The sequence below is a fragment of the Heptranchias perlo genome, chromosome 3, assembly GCF_035084215.1.
Source record: "Heptranchias perlo isolate sHepPer1 chromosome 3, sHepPer1.hap1, whole genome shotgun sequence".
Classification (NCBI taxonomy): Eukaryota; Metazoa; Chordata; class Chondrichthyes; order Hexanchiformes; family Hexanchidae; genus Heptranchias; species Heptranchias perlo.
In genome coordinates this window covers 74,307,013-74,329,323 of record NC_090327.1, presented here as the reverse complement: position 1 = coordinate 74,329,323, position 22,311 = coordinate 74,307,013, and the positions used below count along the sequence as shown (strand labels likewise).

The following is a 22,311-nucleotide window of genomic DNA, read 5'->3' as shown; positions in this document are numbered from 1 at the left end:
TGTTCCACTGCTCTTCTGGCTGATCTCTCATCCTCCACCTCTGTAAACTTCAGCTCATCCAAAACTCTGCTGTCTGTATCTGATCCAAAGTTCCATTCATCTATCATCTCTGTCCTCGCTGACCTACATTGGTTCCTGGTCCTCCAATTTAAAATTCTTATCATGTTTAAATCCCTACACTGTTTTGGCCCTCCCTATCTCTGTAACCTCTTCCAGCCCTACAACCCCCTAAACTCTCTGGTCCTCCGATTTTGGCCTCTTGTGCATCCCCCATTTTGTATGCCCACCATTGCCGGCTATGCCTTCAGCCGTCCAGGCCCCACGTTCTGGAATTCCTTCCCTAAACCCCTCTGCCTCTCCTTCTCCTCCTTTAAGACCCTCCTTAAAACCCATCTCTTCGACCAAATGTTTGGTTACCCCTCCTATTCTCTGCTTTTTACCTTGGTGACTATTTTTTCCCGATTAAACCTCTGTGAAGTACCTTGGGATGTTTTTCTGTGTTAAAGGTGCTAAATAAATGCAATTTGTTATGGTAATGGTCAGTGAAATTTAGAGAATTCTCCATTGGGAGTGGGGAAAACTATATCACATATCCTTCAGTAGCTGGTTTCCAAAGTTACTTTTATGTTAATATAATTTGGATTCCAGGAGCCCAGCGTCCATGAACTTACTCCCGAGATTTACACAGTTAAATTTGTTTTGTGTAGCCTGACAGCAGATTTGTAGACATAGTTTTACTTTGATCTATGGGTTTGCAACTAGGCTTTGGAAAACCGACACCATCAGCTGCCACGCTTTTGGAATCTGAATTTGAACAAGAACAATATAATGGCAGTTTTTCAAAGTGATGTTGAGAGAACTTTGGGAGCAGGATGCTCACCTGCTCTTTCTACTGAGGAATGTTAAATGGTGCAGAGAACATTAAAGAAGTTAGCAAATAACCTATGGACAAAAGTCATCTCTTTGTCTGACAAATGCATAGGGTGCAGGTGAAACTCCCTAGAGCCACACACAATTTGGTGAATCACTGTTATAGGTGAAATTTGATCAGGCTCTGCCCAGTTAAGTTTTCCTGTTGTGACTGAGAAGGACATCTCACTAGCTTGCTGCTGTTGGACTTTAAATGGTGGTACAATATAAGAATTACTGAAATCTACCCTGCCAAAGCAACTTAATCAAATACTCTGACTCGAACTGGAGGATGACTTAAATTATTAAAATATATATAATATGCTTCGCACTTTTAGTGCAGTGCCTATTTCTTTTTAGACCAACAAAACATTTGCAAGACGTGATTATCGACCATTTAGGGCTAGGTTTTGTCAGACGTACTATGAATCTTCAATACACCAAGCATTACAGTTATACTTTTTCTAATCATTATTTTTAGCGATTAATCCATTAAACTGTACCGTAAAAGTGGTTACATCTATCATTTCTATTGCTAAATGTTTTACTGCTCCATTTTGTTGACAAGTGCTGCATCCAACTGTTTTTGTTACTTAGTGATATTTTGACTAATTAAAACCACTAAAACATTTATTTACTTTTCCTTTTTTAATAAAAGTTGTTTCAATAAGTAGTATCACAAAGGCCATGTGAATAATTCAGTTAGGCTTTGTATTGTAACTTAGTTGTCGTCCTTTCAGTTTACTTCTTATTTTTTCCTTACTGCAGAGGAAGGAATCGTAAAAAGTAAGGCTGGAAGAAAAGTCAGGCGTACAATAAAACCTCTTAATACCACCAGATTTTTTTTTTTAAGTATTTCTGTTAAGAAATCATTTTTGTTGGAAGGCTGGGCTGTGATCAAGCCTTTGGACACTAACCAAACCAGGCGTTATTATAATCCTTACTGTCCTTTCAAAAAAAAATTATTCATTCATGGGATGTGGACATCGCTGGCAAGACCAGCATTTATTGCCCATCTCTAATTGCCCTTGAGAAGGTGGTGGTGAGCCGCCTTCTTGAACCGCTGCAGTCCATGTGGTAAAATTAAATGTTAAAGATGAATAATGTTTGTTGTGTTGTTTCATTTAGTCCTCCCCATGCAGAAACAAAGGCTGTATCTGGGACCTTGCCGCCAGTCAAATCAAAGGCAAACTTTATTGAAGCAGACAAGTATTTTCTACCTTTTGAATTGGCATGCCAGTCGAAATGTCCCCGCATAGTGAGCACATCGCTTGACTGTTTACAGGTTTGTATCACTATACTTGGATCTTGAATGAAAATAAGTTTTATTGTAGAAGGCTATAAATAATGCTTTAGAAATTAAGTTTTTGTTTAATGCAGCTTATATTGCAGTGTAAACATTTGAAGAAGTGTGGCTTTGTTGGCTCTAATTTAGTCTGGTCCAATAGAAATCGCTGACTAGCCACAGGCGCTAATTTTAGTAGAAAATGCCTTGTATACAATACAGGTAAATGTACTTCACGTGTATTTATTTAAACATCTACCACCATTCAATGCAAAGCTTTGCATCTTTCTCTTCATCAGAGTTATGAATTTTGGTATGAATTTATCTCACACAGCACATGCAACTTCTAGGTTTTTGTTCAGTTGCGAGTGGTACTTTGATTTCATCAGAGGGTTCGCTGAGAATGTTGACTCGCACAACAAGATCATAGTATCAGGAGGAGGCTATTCGGCCCATCATACCTTTGAAAGAGCTATCCATTTGGTCCCATTCCCCTGCTCTTTCCCCATAGCCCTGTAAATTTTTCCCCTCAAGTATTTATCCAATTCCATTTTGAAGTTACTATTGAATCTGCTTCCATCACCCTTTCAGGCAGTGCATTCCAGATCATTACAACTCGCTGCGTTAAAAAAAAAATTCCTCATGTTGCCTCTGGCTCTTTTGCCAATCACCTTAAATCTGTGTCCTCTGTTCACCGAACCTTCTGCCACTGGAAACAGTTTCTCCTTATTTACTCTGTCTAATGTCTTTTGGTGAAGGAAACTTACCGTCCTTACCCGGTGTGGCCCATATGTGATTCCAGGCCCACAACAATGTGGTTGATTCTTAACTGCCCTCTGAAATGGCCTAGCAAGCCACTCAGTTGTCAAGAAGGCGGCTTACCGCCACCTTCTCAAGGGCAATTAGGGATGGGCAATAAATGCTGGCCTTGCCAGCGATGCTCACATCTCATGAATGAATAAAAACAAACTCTCGAAACCGTTCATGACTTTGAACACCTCAATCAAATCTCCCCTTAACCTTTTCTATTCTAAGAACAGTCCCAGCTTCTCCAGTCTCTCTGCATAACCGAAGTCCCTCAACCCTGGTATCATTCTGGTAAATCTCATCTGCACCCTCTCCAAGGCCTTGACATCCTTCCTAAAGTGTGGTTCCCAGAATTGGACACAGTACTCCAACTGAGGCCTAACTAGTGTTATAGAACTCTTATCTTCATTTGCTGGGCTAGAAATGTATACACATACTATGTTCTCTATTTCCACTTTTAAACTTAGTATATAAAAACATGGACTATCACTACTCTTAACTAATCATTACTTCAGCAGTTTAGCCACCAATAACAATCAGGGTATTTCCTCATCTTTGCATTGATCAGATTTACCTGAAGTTGTGCATTGAAAAAATTGCTGTCAACTAATATTAGTATTGCAACTATTGGCTCACTGAAATATGTTATGCGTTGGCAAAGGGATAAACCTAGAAGTAACAACTCATAGGATTATCCTGACATTTGATGTATACATGAAGTAATAAACAAAGGCTGAGAATTTAGTTCAATCGCTAGTTGTTCTGATGTCAAATCAATGTATACATAATACTATTTTCCGTTGCCAAATTAGGCTGCAAATTAGGTAACTATTTAGAATTCCAACCTTGCCAGTGATACAGTGCATAAACCACCCGTTGGGAAGAACAAAGCTATCATCTTTGGCCCCACCACAAACTCTATACCCTAACCATCAATTCTATCCCCCTAGCCAGCCACTGTGTCGGGTTGAACCAGGTTGTTTGGAACCTCGATGTCCTATTCGACCCTGAACTAAGCTTCCGACCCCATGCCGTCTCCATCACAAAGACTGCCTAATTCCTCCTCTGTAACATTGCCTGCCTCAGCCCATCTGCGGTCGAAACCCTCATCCATGCATTTGTCACCTTTGGACACGACTATTCCAAGATTCTCCTAGCTAACCTCCCATCCTCCAAAAACTTCAGCTCATTCTAAACCCGGCTCACCCATCAACCCTGTCTCCACTGACCTACATTGGGTCCCAATTTCCCCAATGCTTCTACTTCAAAATTCCCATTCCCATGTTTAAATTCCTCCATGGCTATGCCCCTCTTTATCTCTGTAACCTTTAAATTATTTGCTTACAGCTTTAGAAGCTATTTTTCCCAATCGTTGAAAAAACTGACATTATAAAGATAAATATTGTTGCATTTAACGGCCTATGTGGGTATACCTTTCTTGGCACTTGAGTTATAGCAAAGCAACATATTGGAGAACCAATGCATAATGCCATGCTGTGGTGGGGAGCAATTCACTTTTCCCCACTCCACTGAATTCCCAATCTCGATTGTGTCACTATGAGATGCAGAGTGGAGGCCAGATGATTTTTCATAGGGAGGGAAGAAAAATCAGATGGAAGGGTGCCTTCCAGTTCTCTTGATGTTTGGTTGAGAATGACATTGAGAGCATTTGCAACGGTAACTTTCTAACTACTACGGTGCCATTCTGAGATCATTTGCATGGCTGCAACTGCCAGAGATAGACTTAAAGGCTATATAATTGTTCGAATCTGTATGATGGTGAAAAAAAACTAAACTGAAGGAAATGATTTTGATTGGTTTTATGGTTTTGCTGATAACTTGTCTTTGCCTTCCTTTATGTAGAAATTAATTGCCTATGGGCATCTCACTGGTAATGCCCCAGACAGTACAACACCTGGCAAGAAATTAATTGATAGAATCATAGAAACTATATGTGGTTGTTTTCAAGGCCCACAAACTGATGAAGGTGTTCAACTACAGATAATTAAGGTAATATTTTAATACTTGAGCCTTCTAGTGATGAGTGGAGTATTTGGAAAGATTTTTATGAATGTTTTCAATGCATTAATAGAGTGCTTACATACATAGTTCTTTCATTTGTAATTACTTGGATACAATTTAGGAAACCCATTTAACCATCTGAATACTCCATTTAATTCCCTAATACACAAACTACACAAATTAAGTTAAAAGCTGAGAACGTTGAAGATCAAGTTGGAGAAAATTGTAATGTATAAGAAATCACATCAGTGGTAAAACGTTGGACCAGTTCTTTTGTTGTAGAAATAAACCACAATACTGTTGCCACAAGTGCAAGTTAGTTGGAAGATTTCTTCCCCAGAGGGAGAGGCCATTGTTAATGAAATAATGAAATACCAGCAGTTCTTTTTATCATGTGGGTGTTTCTGGGTTTTGAATGTTTTCCAGATTGGGTATCTAAATTGGAGATCCAAATGATAATTCAGTTGAATAATTATTTTATCTATGTATTCGAGAATTAACTGTGCTGGCTTGATGGATGATCTGAGACCTGGATTGTAGTTTGCATGTTTACCGCAGTCCACTGCAACCTAAACAAGACAGCAGTTTATCATTGCTGTAATATAGAAAATTTACTAAAGCTATATACCACATGACTGGCACGAGGTTAAAAATATTAGACAGCTTACTGATGCAAAAATGTTCCCTGTATTTTTCAGTATTATTATTTACCTACCACTTTACAAAACCTGCTTAAGATGCAAGCAACTTTATCCTTCCCTCCCTAAAATCTCTTGATCCGAAGTATTCACAGATAAAAATATTTATCGTCTGTCGTCTGGGCAGGTAATATTTGTTTAAGGTGCAAACATGCTGCATGTGTTAAATTTTTGTTCCTTCCTCTGCAAACCTGCCTTTTTTTCTTGGTTATTCACGTGATTATAAAAGATCATCCTCCCCGCCCCCAAATCACATCCCAAGTGGATTTCAATGTAAAATTGCCTCAGATGTCTTCGTCTGGACCTAGTGCAAATATCAATCCCCTCAGCAACAAGACAAAAAATCATAGTGGCCTATGCAGGGGAAACTTCTTGCAGCCAATTTTAACATTAAATGACCAGTTTTATAATAAATTGTGTTTTTTCTTCATTTTAGTCTTTTTTTAACATTAAATGTTATCGTTATCGGTTACATTGAAGTGAGTGAAGAAAGATAAAGGGGGACGAAATCTCTTAAGAAATTACTTGAACAATTTGATTGGCTTGGTTGTGGTAGTTGCTGGTTCCACATTGCTTGGTTTGAAAAAAATATTGAGCAACTTCGATGTGTGGTTTTGTGTGGTTGCTCATTGCTGATTGGAAGCTTCCTTATGTGTCCGCTAAGTAGAACTGGTTTTTGATAGCTTCGTGCTTAGCCAGTGGGATTTTTGAGCCAGTCAACATGCCTAACTTTACCAATGGTGGTTATTTAAGCAAATCAGTATTTCTTTTGCCCTATGACATCTTCGAGATGGGAAGCCACTGAGATCATCAGTTTCAGTTGTGATGTCTTTGAAAGGTGTGATGCCATCGACGTGTGCTAAATGCAAGACTTTTAATTGTGTATTTGTGGATCTCCCATGACATTGCGTCGGCATACAAATATGATTATGTAACTAAAATCAGTGGACGATTGAAGATATAACTGTAATGACAAACTGACAAAAAGTAGGAAAATAACTTTTATAACCCGAATGTGTTAGTGGTTTTTGTTTTACATTGCAGAACCTCAGCAGTAAAACTGTACCCATACAAACCAACATGTATCAAATATGCCATCATTGTCATAACTAGTTACGTACTAACATTTCATCAAAGCATTCCCACCTTGTGGAACATCAGTGATCAACTGTTTTGCAAGAAAAATAAACATATCACATTAATACATTATTCAGAAAATTTCATACTGGCATTCATTATGTTAATCAAAAAATTAATGGAAGTGGCTTTCTCAGGAGTATACTTGTTATAAATTAGTTAATTAAATAAAACGGGCTCAGTGGAACCAGCCTTCTTGGAATCAGGAGTGGGCTTGTTGAAAATTGATTAAATGAAAGTGAGTTGAAAGAGAAGAAATTATAAGTAAAAGAAACTAGCAGTCAGGTTCTTAAAAGATGAGAATTTCATTAATTTAGCAGGCTTGCCTCTGCAAAATAATTACCTAAAGATGAGAATTGCATTGTATCAACAAGAATAGATTAATTTCTAAAAGAAAAGAATCACATTGTATCCACAAGCTTGATGGGATCAATTAAATAACAGTGGTGTCTCTCGAGTGGGCATTCTGCAAGTCAGAGGCTGGGTATTCTGTGGTGAGTGACTAACCTCCTGACTCCTCAAAGCCTTCCCACCTTCTACAAGGCACAAGCCAGAAGTATGATGGAATACTGTCTACTTGCCTGGATGAGTGCAGCTCCAACAACACTCAAGAAGCTCGACACCATCCAGGACAAAGCAGCCCACTTGAGTGGCACCTCATCCACTACCTTAAACATTCACTCCCTCCACCACCGGCACACCATGGCTACAGTGTATACCATCCACAGGATGCACTGCAGCAACTCGCCAAGGCTTCTTCAACAGCACCTCCCAAACCTGCAACCTCTACCACCTAGAAGGACAAGGACGCAAGGCACATGGGAACAACACCACCTGTTATGTTCCCCTCCAAGTCACACACATCACTTGGAAATATATCGCTGTTCCTTCATCGTCGCTGGGTCAAAATCCTGGAACTCCCTACCTAACGGCACAGTGGGAGAACCTTCACCACAGGGACTGCAGTGGTTCAAGAAAGCAGGTCACCACCACCTTCTCAAGGGCAATTAGGGATGGGCAATAAATGCTGGCCTTGCCAGCGACGCCCACGTCCCGTGAACTAATAAAAAAAGATTAAAGAAATGAAAGCAGTGTTAAAGAGTCATTACAAATAAAAGGAAATAAGAGTTAGATTAAGTTTTAAAAGATTAGAAAGTAGTTTACAGTGTTTGTGTTGGTGGTGTCAAAAAATGAGAACTTGGTCTGGATAGATTTGGGAGACAGAGTTAGGATGACAAAGGAGGGTATTGGTCACATGGAAGAATAAGTGAGTAGTAAGCATATCAACAACAGTGTAAACACTGGCCAAAATAAGCATTTTAAATTGTGACAGGCTGAAGTAGCATTGATTTTAACATTTTGTATCTAGAGTGTGTCTCTTGTGCCACATTTGGAGGAATCGCAACTGAGTCTGTAACCTCAGGTGTCGTATGTCCTTAGGGGAAAAGGCCAACATTGGCTCAAATAACCACATAGCCAAGTTACCAAATATGGCTACATGTTCAACCAGAAAGTATCAATGAGGAACAAGTAACCAGCAGAAAGCTGAGGAATCAACTTCCTCAATTTTTTTTCCAAAGATACCATTCGCTCAAATGATTTCTTTACACTGATTTAGCCATAATTTTTTTTCTTTCTTTCTTTCTTCAGATCAGTTTATACAGCAAACAGTACTTCTAATAGAAGAAATGCATTAAAAATTACACTGTTCTGAAAAATATCCATTTCCCATAAAACTTGATTTCAAAGTTAGATATGCCTGCATAAAGTTTCCTCCCACATGGACCTGGTCTCCTGTCCAGAGCCTGGGGCTTGAGTTGGAAACTTGACCTGGTGTGAGTGCTGGGGATTTCCAGCTGCTGTCAAAAAAAATATTGTATGAGAGAGAGATGCAACATAGCAACTTTATTTTTCACCTTGTTCATTGTGCTCTGACAACCAGGCAGAAAATTTACAAATAGCAACTTTGAGGCATGAATAGAAAAACCCATCAAAAATGAAAAAAAAATCAGTGTTTTATGTTGTTGAAGCCGCTAAATGAATATTTTGTGCTAACGGGATTACGTTTTTACATTTTGCGTTTTACATTACATTTGTGTCAATGAGGGGGATTTTGATGCTGACGTTAGACATTGCAGCTGGAGTCACTCAGTCAGCTAGGCTAGTACCATGGTACATGACCATGTGTTCAGGTGCTGGTCATTGGAGACTTGACGATGGAAAAAACACCCTGCTCAGTGCTACACCAATGCAGGCTATATCGAAAACTGCAATCAACCATGGAAGTTAGAAGAAAAAAAATATTGTTTAGAGTCAGGTAAGTAACTGAGAAACAGAAAGAAAGTTTTGTGGCGTTAGGGGAGAAAATAAGCAAATAAAATTTTTGCATTAAAACAAATACTGCCAAATCACATTGGGAGGTAGATAAAATTGTAATGCAACTAGTTTTTGTGGCGAGAAGAAGCTGTTACTTGCATCTTAAAGAAGTTTTGTAAAGTGATAGGTTAATAGTATTGCACATATATCTGTGAGGCCTGTACCTTTCACAATTAGTAACATATGTAATGATTTTATCTCAAGTCTGCTGTGAGATACATAGATTCAGTAGATTTACTGTATTTTCGCAGTGGGTGAACTGCGGTTGTGTTTAGGCTACAGTGGGACTGCGGTAAACATTAGAAACTGCACTCTAGTTCCCGGACATTCCTGTGAGAATGCCATGGGATGTCTACTAATAAATGTTTTTTTTTCAATTCTGTAAATGATCAGATTGCTTTGTAGTCAAATGAATCATTCATATCTAAGGAGTAAATTTAAAATGTTTTTTCAAGGATGTAAAATTTTAGAGTTCTTGGGGAGTTTAATACGTGTATTATCTAATTTAATTTTTGTTAGTTAGTCCTGATATTCTTGTGAGCAGGTAAAGGGAAAAAACTTGAAAAAAAATAACAGGAAATGCTGAAAACTAGCAGGTCTGCCAGCATCTATAAAGAATAAAGAGGCAAACAGACTTCTGTATATTTCTGGCATTTTCTGTTTTTATGTCAACTTAATTTTCAGCATTTGTGTTTTTTTTTTCCTTTTATTCCTTTTTGAATGCATTTGATGTGATCAGAACATTGCTCTGGTTGAAAGTGTTTTGGAATGCACTGTAGAGGTGGAGACACATGCAATGTGAACTGGAAAAAGTGGGAAAGTACTGTGTTCGTGTGGTGCTGAGCCCTGGATCCCGATGAAGGCACAGAATCAGGGATTGGATGCTTTTAAAATGTGCCGAGAAAGGAGGATCTTGGATATCAGTTTAGATGGTAGAGTGACCAACACCTATTTCATGCAAACCACTCTTCCGCATTAATTAACAGAGGGCGTTGCTATGGGAAGATTGTGATGGGCATGGCACATGTTGAGAATGGTTGAGAATCAGTAGCTTGTAAAATTGATGGAATGAGTCCCAGTTAGGAAAGATGTGCTGAGATCGTGAAGCTGTATGGAAAATCTTGAATGGAAGAATGATAATGAACAGATTAATGTGAGTGGAGAAGAGTGTGGCATTGTGGCCTTATGGCATCTACAACAGCTGAGTTATAATTGACTTCTGTGCTGCACCTGCATAAATTCTTTTGATGAGTTCTCTGAGAGTTGTGTGGCGTTAGCAATTATTGGGCTGATTTCGTTTTAATGTTTCCATGAGTCGACCGGTAGCAATCCATTCTAAAAATGTTGCAATAGCAGCAATACAGCTGTGTTGTCCACAAATTGTTCTGGTAATTTCCATCTCCTACTGCCATTGAGAATGCAAGTAGCATAACTGACTTGCAAGTGAACAAAACCAAAATATAATGGCCTGATGTCTTTGACCTCTTTCTATGCATTACTTTAACATAACTTACATGGCTTATTTTCTCATCATTTCTTGGAGAAACTACAACCCTTGAGGAAGAATCAGAAGTTGAAGGGCTCCTCTTTAGAGACTAATTTTTTAAATTGAATATGATGCACTGCACTGTATTGCACAAGGGAATGCTTTGCAAAGAATTTGCAAGTCACAATCAATTGGTCCATATTTGCTCTTTTTAAACAATTGTGAGTTGTCTTATTTTCAAGGCTGCTGAGAAACAAGGAGCTGCTTGTGTACAAAAAATGGTTTTTCAACTAAACTAGCTGCATTTTTAAATAAAAATAACATTTGTTGTAATTTTTCTGATCTATACTCTTCATTAATGAAAAGTCATGCCCAATTTACCACCGTGCAATTATAATCAGCTGTTCTGGCTGCTTCATCTTGTATACGAGATTGCCTTCACTATCAATCACTTCGGCTAAACAGACCATTTCTTAGTTCTTGTGGATACTGGCGTGACGTGATAGTGGTCCAATTGCGAATCTTAGGTGGATCTTTTTAAAAATGCTTCTTCCGAATCATGTTCTTTTTCAAAAAAAATATAGAATTTTGTTTTCCTCTAGATCTTCTGTTATGTTTTTGGGTCTTTTCTAAACTTCTTTCCTTAAATTATTTCTGGGCTGACAAATCCCCAGGACCTGATAATCTACATTCCTGAGTACTAAAGGAAGTGGCCCTGGAAATAGTGGATGCATTGGTGATCATCTTCCAAAATTCTATAGACTCTGGAACAGTTCCTACAGATTGGAGGGTGGCAAATGTAACCCCACTATTTAAAAAAGGAGGGAGAGGAAAAACAGGGCATTACAGACCAGTTAGCCTAACATCAGTAGTGGGGAAAACGCTAGAGTCTATTATAAAAGATGTGATAACAGAACACTTGGAAGGCATTAACGAGATTGGACAAAGTCAGCATGGGATTATGAAAGGGAAATCATGCTTTACAAATCTACTGGAGTTTTTTGAGGATGTAATTAGTAGAATAGATAGGGGAGAACCAGTGGATGTGGTGTACTTGGATTTTGAGGAGGCTTTTGATAAGGTCCCACACAAGAGGTTAGTGTGCAAAATTAAAGCACATAGGATTGGGGGGAATATACTGGCATGGATTGAGAATTGGTTGACAGACAGGAAACAGAGAATAGGAATAAGCGGGTCTTTTTCCGGGTGGCAGGCAGTGACTAGTGGGGTACCGCAGGGATCAGTGCTTGGGCCCCAGCTATTCACAATATATATCAATGATTTGGATGAGGGAACTAAATGAAACATTTCCAAGTTTGCAGACGACACAGAGCTGGGGTGGAATGTGAACTGTGAGGAGGATGCAAAGAGGCTCCATTGTGATTTAGATAAGTTGGGTGAGTGGGCAAGAACATGGCAGATGCAGTATAGCGTGGATAAATGTGAGGTTATCCACTTTGGTTGTAAAAACAGAAAGGCAGATTATTATCTGAATGGTGATAGATTGGGAAAAGGGGAGGTGCAGCGAGACCTGGGTGTCCTTGTACACCAGTCACTGAAAGCGAGCATTCAGGTGCGTGCAGCAAGCAGTTAGGAAGGCAAATGGTATGTTGGCCTTCATTGCAAGAGGATTTAAGTACAGGAGCAGGGATGTCTTACTGCAGTTGTACAGAGCCTTGGTGAGACCACATCTGGAGTATTGTGTGCCGTTTTGGTCTCCTTATCTGAGGAAGGATGTCCTTGCCATGGAGGGAATGCAACAAAGGTTTACCAGACTGATTCCTGGGATGGCAGGACTTATGAGGAGTGATTGGGTCGACTAGGCCTATATTCACTGGAGTTTAGAAGAATGAGACGTGATCTCATCAAAACATATAAAATTCTAACAGGACTAGATAGACTCGATGCAGGGAGGACGTTCCCGATGGCTGGGGAGCCCAGAACCAGGGGTCACAGTCTCAGGATACGGGGTGTGCCATTCAGAACCGAGATGAGGAGACATTCCTTCGCTCAGAGGGTGGTGAACCTTTGGAATTCTCTACCACAGAAGGCAGTGGAGGCCAAGTCATTAGATGTATTCAAGAAGGAGATAGATATATTTCTTAATGCTAAAGGGATCAAGGGATATGGGAAAAAAGCGGGAACAAGGTACTGAGTTAGATGATCAGCTGTGATCATTTTGAATGGCGGAGCAGGGCCGAATGGTCAAATGGCCTACTCTTGCTCCTATTTTCTATGTTTCTATTTCAGCTCTCGTTTTTTAGATCACTCTCGTGGGCTAATCCGAATGCCCTACAATTTGCTCTAAGGTCGAGGGAGGCTTTTGGTAATGTGCTCAGGAAACAATTGGCAGAACTTGTCTGGTAATTGCTTTTAGTTACTGGGTTTATCATATACCTTATTCCAATTTATAAAAGTGGTAGACCATCACATTGGACTTTATTTTAAATTTAACATTAATCTATGCTTAAGGTCATTTTTCACATTGCTGCAACCATTGCTCTTATAATTCGGTGAATAGTTTCCATTGAAAGCGATTGATTATGTTATGTAATGAGAGGCCTTCAAAGAGGAGATAGTTCGGGTACAGAGAAGACACATTCCCATGAGGGGGAAAGGAAGGGCATCCAAAGCTACAGCTCCCTAGATGACTAAAGATATAGAGATTAAAATGAAACACAAAAAGGAGGCTATGGCAAATGTACGGTTTATAATACAGTAGAGAACCAAGCTGAATTTTTTTTTTATATTTGTTCGTGGGGTGTGGGAGTCGCTGACGAGGCCAGCATTTATTGCCCATCCCTAATTGCCCTTGAGAAGGTGGTGGTGAACCGCCGCCTTGAACTGCTGCAGTCCTTGTGTTGAAGTTTCTCTCTCAGTGCTGTTAGGTAGGGAGTTCCAGGATTTTGACCCAGCGACGATGAAGGAACGGCGATATGTTTCCAAGTTGGGATAGTGTGTGACTTGGAGGGGAACGTGCAGGTGGTGTTGTTCCCATGTGCCTGCTGCTCTTGTCCTTCTAGGTGGTAGAGGTCGCGGGTTTGGGAGGTGCTGTCGAAGAAGCCTTGGCGAGTTGCTGCAGTGCATCCTGTGGATGGTACACACTGCAGCCACAGTGTGCCGGTGGTGAAGGGAGTGAATGTTTCGGGTGGCAGATGGGGTGCCACTCAAGTGGGCTGCTTTGTCCAGGATGGTGTTGAGCTTCTTGAGTGTTGTTGGAGCTGCACTCATCCAGGCAAGTGGAGAGTATTCCTGAATTCAGAAAGTATAAAGGCGATCTAAAAAGGAAATAAGAGCGGCAAAGAGAGAGTATGAGAATAGATTAGCGGCTAATATAAAAGGGAACCCAAAAGTCTTTTATAAACATATAAATAGTGGAAGGGTGGGCCGATTAGGGACTAAAAAGGAGATCATCTTGTGGAGGCAGAGGGCATGGCTGAGGTACTAAATGAATATTTTGCATCTTCCTTCAAGAGAGAAGAGGATGCTGTCAATGTAGCAGAAAAAGAGGAGGTATTAGCAGTATTGGATAGGATAAAAATAGTTCAAGAGGAGATATGATTTAAAAGGTTGGCAGTACTCAAGGTAGAAAAGTCAACCGGTCCGGATGGGTTGCATCCTAGGTTACTGATGGAAACAAAGGTGAAATTGTGGAGGCTCTGGCCACAATCTTCCAATCGTCCTTAGATATGGCGGTGGTGCCAGAGAACTGGAGGATTGCAAATGTTACATTCCTCTTCAAAAAACGGGAGAGGGATAAACCCGGCAATTACAGCCCAGTCAGCCTAATGTCGGTGGTGGGGAAACTTTGAGACAATAATCCAGGACAAAATTAATTGGCACTTGGAAAATTATGGGCTAATAAATGAACGTCAGCATGGATTTGTTAAAGGAAAATCGTGTTTGACTAACTTGATTGAGTTCTTTGATGAAGTAACGGAGAGGGTTGATGAGGGTAGGGCGGTTGACGTGGAAATGGACTTTCAAAAGGCGTTTGACAAAGTACCACATAATAGATTTGTAAGCAAAATTAAAGCCCTTGGGATTAAAGGGATAGTGGCAGCGTGGATACAAAATTGGCTAAGGGTCAGAAAGTGGAGAGTAGTGGTGAACGGTTGTTTTTCAGACTGGAAGGAAGTATACAGTGGTGTTCCTCAGAGGTCGGTGTTAGGACTTACCACTCTTTTTGATATATATTAATGACCTGGATTTGGGTATACAGAGCATAATTTCAAAGTTTGCAGATGACATGAAACTTAGAAATGTAGTAAACAATGAAGAGTATAGTAACAGACTTCAGGAGGGCATAGACAGACTGGTGAAATTGGCAGACATATGGCTGATGAAATTTAACGCAGAGAAATGTGAGGTGGTAACATTTTGGTAGGAAGAATGAGGAGAGGCAATATAAAGTAAAAGGTACAATTTTAAAGGGGGTGCAGGAACAGAGAGAGCTGGGGGTGTATGTACACAAATCTTTGAAGGTGGCAGGACAAGTTGAGAAGGCTGTTAAAAAAGCACATGGGATCCTGGGCTTTATTAATAGAGGCATAGAGTACAAAAGCAGGGAAGTTATGCTTAACCTTTATAAAACACTGGTTAGGCCTCAGCTTATTGTGTTCAATTCTGGGCACCACACTTTAGGAAAGATGTCAAGGCCTTGGAGAGGGTGCTGAAGAGATTTACTAGAATGATAACACAGATGAGGGACTTCAGTTATGTGGAGAGACTGGGGAAGCTGAGGTTGTTCTCTTTAGAGCAGAGAAGGTTAAAAGGAGATTTGATAGAGGTGTTCAAAATCATGTTGGGCTTTGATAGAGTAAATAATGAGAAACTGTTTCCAGTGCAGAAGGGTCAGTAACCAGATGACACGGATTTAAGGTGATTGGCAGAAGAACCAGAGGTGACATGAGGAAACATTTTTTATGCAGTGGGTGTTTGTGATCTGGAATGCACTGCCTGAAAGGGTAGTGGAAGCAGATTCAGTAGTGACTTTCAAAAGGGAATTGGATAAATACTTGAGGGGAAAAATTTACAAGGCTATGATGAAAGAGCAGGGGAGTGTGACTAATTGATAGCTCTTTCAAAGAGCCATCACAGGCATGTGGGCCGAATGGCCTCGTTCTGTGCTATATCATTCTATGATTCTATTTCTCCTTCCTTCCAAGATGGAGGTAGCTTCAAAAGCAGCAACATTTTTTGGAAGGGTTAACTGTTAGCAATAAAGTTGACTCACCGGAAGGAAAAATAAGAAGTTTGTAAATGCAAGTAGTCATACAAAGCACGTTTTTATTGTATAAATTCCTTCCTCGAATTAAAAATCTATATACAAAAATTATCATACAGTTGTTAGTCAAACGGCAAATTTTGGCATGACAATGGTCAAGATAAAAAATGAATTAAATGACAATTACCCATGAGTTTGTTACATTTCCTGTCAATTAAAGATGTGTGAATGACTTAATTTCCACATGAAACAGGTAGTTGTACAGTTTTATTTTTGACTTTGTTTACATTTTCAGACATCAACAACTATTGCCAACAGATTTATTCTGTTTAGGGCCCAGAAAAAAATACTCAGCAATTTAACATGGGTTATACAGATTGAGTAATTTAAAATTGGTAGATAATCCATTTTATTTTAACAATAGGAAGAGCAATGTAATTAACCCCAATCTGCTTGTGAATACAGTGCCCTGCTGCACATTCTCAATTGTGGTTACTATTTTGTAAACTAACAGCTACCTATAAATGCTGCTGCTGATTTAGTGATTGTAGTATTAACCTTTTGCCCTCATAATGATGGGGGGGATGGGGAGAGGAGGAGGAGGAGAGAAGAAACCCACAATAAAATAATCATAAGAGTCAGGATAAAATGGGCTTGATTGGCACATTTTTTTAATACTTTATGTTCTTGTGATATCTAAACTACTGTTTGTGATTTTAATACTATCATGAAATGACCCTCATTGAAATAATGTTCATTTTATCATTCCCCCCCTCTTTCCCCCCCCCCCCCTCTCTGTTTAGGCCTTGCTAACTGCAGTAACATCTCAGCACATAGAAATACATGAAGGAACTGTGTTGCAGGCTGTTAGAACATGCTACAATATTTATCTGGCTAGCAAAAACTTAATAAACCAAACCACAGCCAAGGCAACACTAACACAGATGTTGAATGTTATATTTGCACGAATGGAAAACCAAGCAGTGAGTATTGAATTCTTGAAGGTACAGTCAACTCAAAAATTATACACTCTGGCTTCCAGAGAGAACTCTGAGAACTTGGGCATGAAAAACTATCGATATGCAAGTGCTTGCTTATTTTTGTAGCTACAGTATGTTGCATGCATGTATTTATTACTGTGATTATGGTATGTGAGGGGAACAAATTTACTGGACCTGAAGTGTGATGAACAAAAGGTATGCATAGGTACCATTAATATAATGGATTAATTGATTTATTCTAAATGGGTTTAGCAAACAAATGTCTTGCAGCTAATTGGCTTGCATACAAATGTCTTCCAACAATTTAAGAAAAAGTCAGGTGATAGGCTTTTTTGTAAGACTAGAGTGTTATACCAGGTAACAAACAATTTATTATTCTGCTGGTAAGGTAGCGCTCTGTCCCTTTTAAGTTCACAAAGTCTAATAAACAGAGCCTCAGATCAATCACAATTAATTGAGTGAACTGTACAGGGCGAAGTCAGTCAGAGGTTAATTGCTCTTCAGACTGCAAGTCAAAACCCAAAATGGAATGCCTAGCTTTCTTTCTCTTTTTTTCAAGTATAATTGCTTTGCTATGGTTATTTTTAAATCCAGTTTGCAGATATCCTGACTCCTGTGTTGTTAAAGTGTTTTCTGTTTGAGAAGCTTTTGTATATTTCAAATAACTTTCTTTTAATTAGATTGTTGGCAAAAAAATTGTGTATGAGCCAGGATTGTTGGAAGAATTTGCATATGAGATGATTAACTGCAACAAATTTCCTAGAATAAATGTGGCATGACATGAAAAACATGAATATGTATCATTTTTATTATTATAATGGAACAATAAATGTATTATATATTTGCCTGCTGTGGGAGAGAAAAAACACCATTTAAAATATTGTTATCCATGAGCAGTGCTGTGGGTGATCATATGCATATTATCTGATTAAATGTCCATGGAACCAATCAAAAAACCTTTACCCTCACTAAGCACATCTCTCTTAAACTTCTTTCCAAATCTTTTCAGTGGCAACATGCACCCACATTCCAGCATCGCCATCTCCTTTCCTCCGCCAAAGTAGTGTAACCTCCTACCCACTGTAAATAATGCCATGGAAGATTCACTGGTTTTATTTGAAAATGTAGTTGGGAAACTTATAATAACTTTGAGAAATAATATTTTACACCAGTGCAGGAAGATTAACCTTGATAGGTAGGTAGATAGCTACAATCAGGAATTAAATAAAATGTTGGCAATTGTTGATTTATAGAACAGATGAGAATGTATGTTGACTTTTCCATTGCTTAGTGGAATTGAGATATATAATTATAGAATCATAGAAGTTACAACATGGAAACAGGCCCTTCGGCCCAACATGTCCATGTCGCCCAGTTTATACCACTAAGCTAGTCCCAATTGCCTGCACTTGGCCCATATCCCTCGATACCCATCTTACCCATGTAACTGTCCAAATGCTTTTTAAAAGACAAAATTGTACCCGCCTCTACTACTGCCTCTGGCAGCTCGTTCCAGACACTCACCACCCTTTGAGTGAAAAAATTGCCCCTCTGGATCCTTTTGTATCTCTCCCTTCTCACCTTAAATCTGTGCCCCCTCGTTATAGACTCCCCTACCTTTGGGAAAAGATTTTGACTATCGACCTTATCTATGCCCCTCATTTATTTTATAGACTTCTATAAGATCACCCCTTAACCTCCTACTCTCCAGGGAATAAAGTCCCAGTCTGTCTAACCTCTCCCTGTAAGTCAAACCATCAAGTCCCGGTAGCATCCTAGTAAATCTTTTCTGCACTCTTTCTAGTTTAATAATATCCTTTCTATAATAGGGTGACCAGAACTGTACACAGTACTCCAAGTGTGGCCTCACCAATGCCCTGTACAACTTCAACAAGACATCCCAACTCCTGCATTCAATGTTCTGACCAATGAAACCAAGCATGCTGAATGCCTTCTTCACCACCCTATCCACCTGTGACTCCACTTTCAAGGAGCTATGAATCTGTACTCCTAGATCTCTTTGTTCTATAACTCTCCCCAACGCCCTACCATTAACGGAGTAGGTCCTGGCCCGATTCGATCTACCAAAATGCATCACCTCACATTTATCTAAATTAAACTCCATCTGCCATTCATCGGCCCACTGGCCCAATTTATCAAGATCCCGTTGCAATCCTAGATAACCTTCTTCACTGTCCACAATGCCACCAATCTTGGTGTCATCTGCAAACTTACTAACCATGCCTCCTAAATTCTCATCCAAATCATTAATATAAATAACAAATAACAGCGGACCCAGCACCGATCCCTGAGGCACACCGCTGGACATAGGCATCCAGTTTGAAAAACAACCCTCGACAACCACCCTCTGTCTTCTGTCGTCAAGCCAATTTTGTATCCAATTGGCTACCTCACCTTGGATCCCATGAGATTTAACCTTATGTAACAACCTACCATGCGGTACCTTGTCAAATGCTTTGCTGAAGTCCATGTAGACCACGTCTACTGCACAGCCCTCATCTATCTTCTTGGTTACCCCTTCAAAAAACTCAATCAAATTCGTGAGACATGATTTTCCTCTCACAAAACCATGCTGACTGTTCCTAATTAGTCCCTGCCTCTCCAAATGCCTGTAGATCCTGTCCCTCAGAATACCCTCTAACAACTTACCCACTACAGATGTCAGGCTCACTGGTCTGTAGTTCCCAGGCTTTTCCCTGCCGCCCTTCTTAAACAAAGGCACAACATTTGCTACCCTCCAATCTTCAGGCACCTCACCTGTAGCGGTGGATGATTCAAATATCTCTGCTAGGGGACCCGCAATTTCCTCCCTAACCTCCCATAACGTCCTGGGATACATTTCATCAGGTCCCGGAGATTTATCTACCTTGATGCGCGTTAAGACTTCCAGCACCTCCCTCTCTGTAATATGTACACTCCTCAAGACATCACTATTTATTTCCCCAATTTCCCTAACATCCATGCCTTTCTCAACCGTAAATACCGATGTGAAATATTCATTCAGGATCTCACCCATCTCTTGTGGTTCCGCACTTAGATGACCTTGTTGATCCTTAAGAGGCCCTACTCTCTCCCTAGTTACCCTTTTGCCCTTTATGTATTTGTAGAAGCTCTTTGGATTCACCTTTGCCTGATCTGCCAAAGCAATCTCATATCCCCTTTTTGCCCTCCTGATTTCTCTCTTAACTCTACTCCGGCAATCTCTATACTCTTCAAGGGATCCACTTGATCCCAGCTGCCTATGCATGTCATATGCCTCCTTCTTATTTTTGACTAGTGCCTCAATCTCCTGAGTCATCCAAGGTTCCCTACTTCTACCAGCCTTGCCCTTCACTTTATAAGGAATGTGCTTACCCTGAACCCTGGTTAACACACTTTTGAAAGCCTCCCACTTACCAGACGTCCCTTTGCCTGCCAACAGACTCTCCCAATCAACTTCTGAAAGTTCCTGTCTAATACCATCAAAATTGGCCTTTCCCCAATTTAGAATTTTAACTTTTGGGCCAGACCTATCCTTCTCCATAGCTATCTTAAAACTAATAGAATTATGATCACTGGTCCCAAAGTGATCCCTCACTAACACTTCTGTCACCTGCCCTTCCTTATTTCCCAAGAGGAGGTCAAGTTTTGCCCCCTCTCTAGTCGGGCCATCCACATACTGAATGAGAAATTCCTCCTGAATACACTCCAACAAATTTCTCTCCATCCAAGCCCCTAATGCTATGGCTGTCCCAGTCAATGTTGGGAAAGTTAAAGTCCCAACATCTAATCTAATTTAGCTTAACCTTTTATTGGTAGGATTTTTGTAATATATTGGACTTGCAGGCCATTATAATTTGTGAAGATTAATTATAATTGAAATTTGTACTTTCCAAATTAACATTTATATCAGAAAAACTGTTTTAAAGTGTATACGCGATAACTGGAGCAGGAAGTAGGCGGTCTTTGCGACATAGAGGATATGGGATTGGAAGCTCAGTTCAGGGTCAAATAGGACACCGAGGCTGTGAAAAGTCTGTTTCAGCCTGAGACAGTGGTCTAGGAAGGGGTCGGAATTGAAGGCAAGTTTACGGAATTTGTGCTGAGGGGGCTGAAGACAGTTTCTCCGGTCTTCCCGATATTTAACTCTCCATCGCAAAGACCACCTGCCTCCACCTCTGTAACATTGCCCACCCCTACCTCAGGCCATCTTTGCCTTTGTCACATCCAAACTCGACTAAGGCAATGCTCTCCTGGCCAGCCTCCCATCCTGGACCCTCCATAAACTTCAGCTCATTCAAACATCCGCACCAAATCCTGCTCATCCATCAATGCTGTCCTTGCTGACCTATATTGGCTTCCAGTCCCTCAATGCCTCAAATTTCAAAGTCTCATCCTCATGTTCAAATCCCTTCATGGCCTCACCCCTCCCTATCTCTGTAACTTTCTCCAGCCCTAAACCCCCCCCGCCCCCACCAAGCTCTCCATTCCCTCGACTCTGGCCTCTTATGTGTCCCTTTCTCTAACTTCATCGCGCTATTGACATCCACGACTTCAGCCAACTAAACCCCATGCTTTGAAATAGCACAGAGGCAGTGGAGGGGCTGCGAGGTGGTGGAGAGGTGTAGCTGAGTTTTGTTCGTGTACATGTGGAGGCTGACCTTGTGTTTGTGGATGTTGTCACCAAGCGGCAGCAGGTAGAAGAGGAAGGTGGGGGGGCCAAGGATAGATCCTTGTGGGACTACAGAGGTCATGGTGCGATGGTCAGAAAAAGAAGCCATTGCTGGAGATATTCTAGCTACAATTGGATAGTGAGTGGAACCAAGCGAGGGCAGTCTCATTTGTGACTTTGGTTTGGGCCGTTTTGATGCTATGGCAGCAATGGGAACCTCATTGGCTGCCTCTGCCGCTTCCCCATATCCCTTGCCCACCAAGCCAAGCCTCCCGCCAAGCACTCCCTGCCCCAGTCCCGATACCACGTGTTGCTGTGGTTTCTGTACTGTCTTCCCTCGTGCTCGCTCTAAGCTCATTTCATCTGTGAGACTCACTTCCTGCTCCCTTGATCCCATTCCCACTAAACTGCTGACCAAACAACTACCCTTCCTGGCCCCCATGTTCGCTGACATTGTAAATGGTTCCCCCTGCTGAGGTACTGTCCCTCTTTCAAAACCACCACCATCACCCTTCAGAAAATCCACCCTTAACCCCTCTGTCCTTGAAAACTACCATGCCATCTCCAATCTCCCTTTCCTCTCAAGTCTGTGAACGTGTCTCCAAAATCTGTGCCCATCCTTTTCAAAACTCCATGTTTGAGCTAAAAAGTTGTCATACTTAACGCAAAGTTCCTCAGAGGTGGAAGACTA

At 40.5% G+C, this 22,311-nt stretch overlaps 1 protein-coding gene across 3 annotated transcripts in view; it reads left to right on the top strand.

Annotated features, from left to right (window-relative positions):
- arfgef1 (ADP-ribosylation factor guanine nucleotide-exchange factor 1 (brefeldin A-inhibited)) overlaps positions 1-22,311 on the top strand; it is a 208,260-nt gene that overhangs the window by 57,222 nt on the left and 128,727 nt on the right. For 2 of the 3 annotated variants that reach the window (XM_067980310.1, XM_067980309.1), the window contains exons 3-5: positions 2,038-2,194; positions 4,865-5,011; positions 16,751-16,930. In XM_067980310.1, the coding sequence (XP_067836411.1) occupies positions 2,038-2,194; positions 4,865-5,011; positions 16,751-16,930 (484 nt within the window). The remainder of the gene's footprint in view (positions 1-2,037; positions 2,195-4,864; positions 5,012-16,750; positions 16,931-22,311) is intronic. The other variant, XM_067980311.1, reaches the window with a different exon arrangement.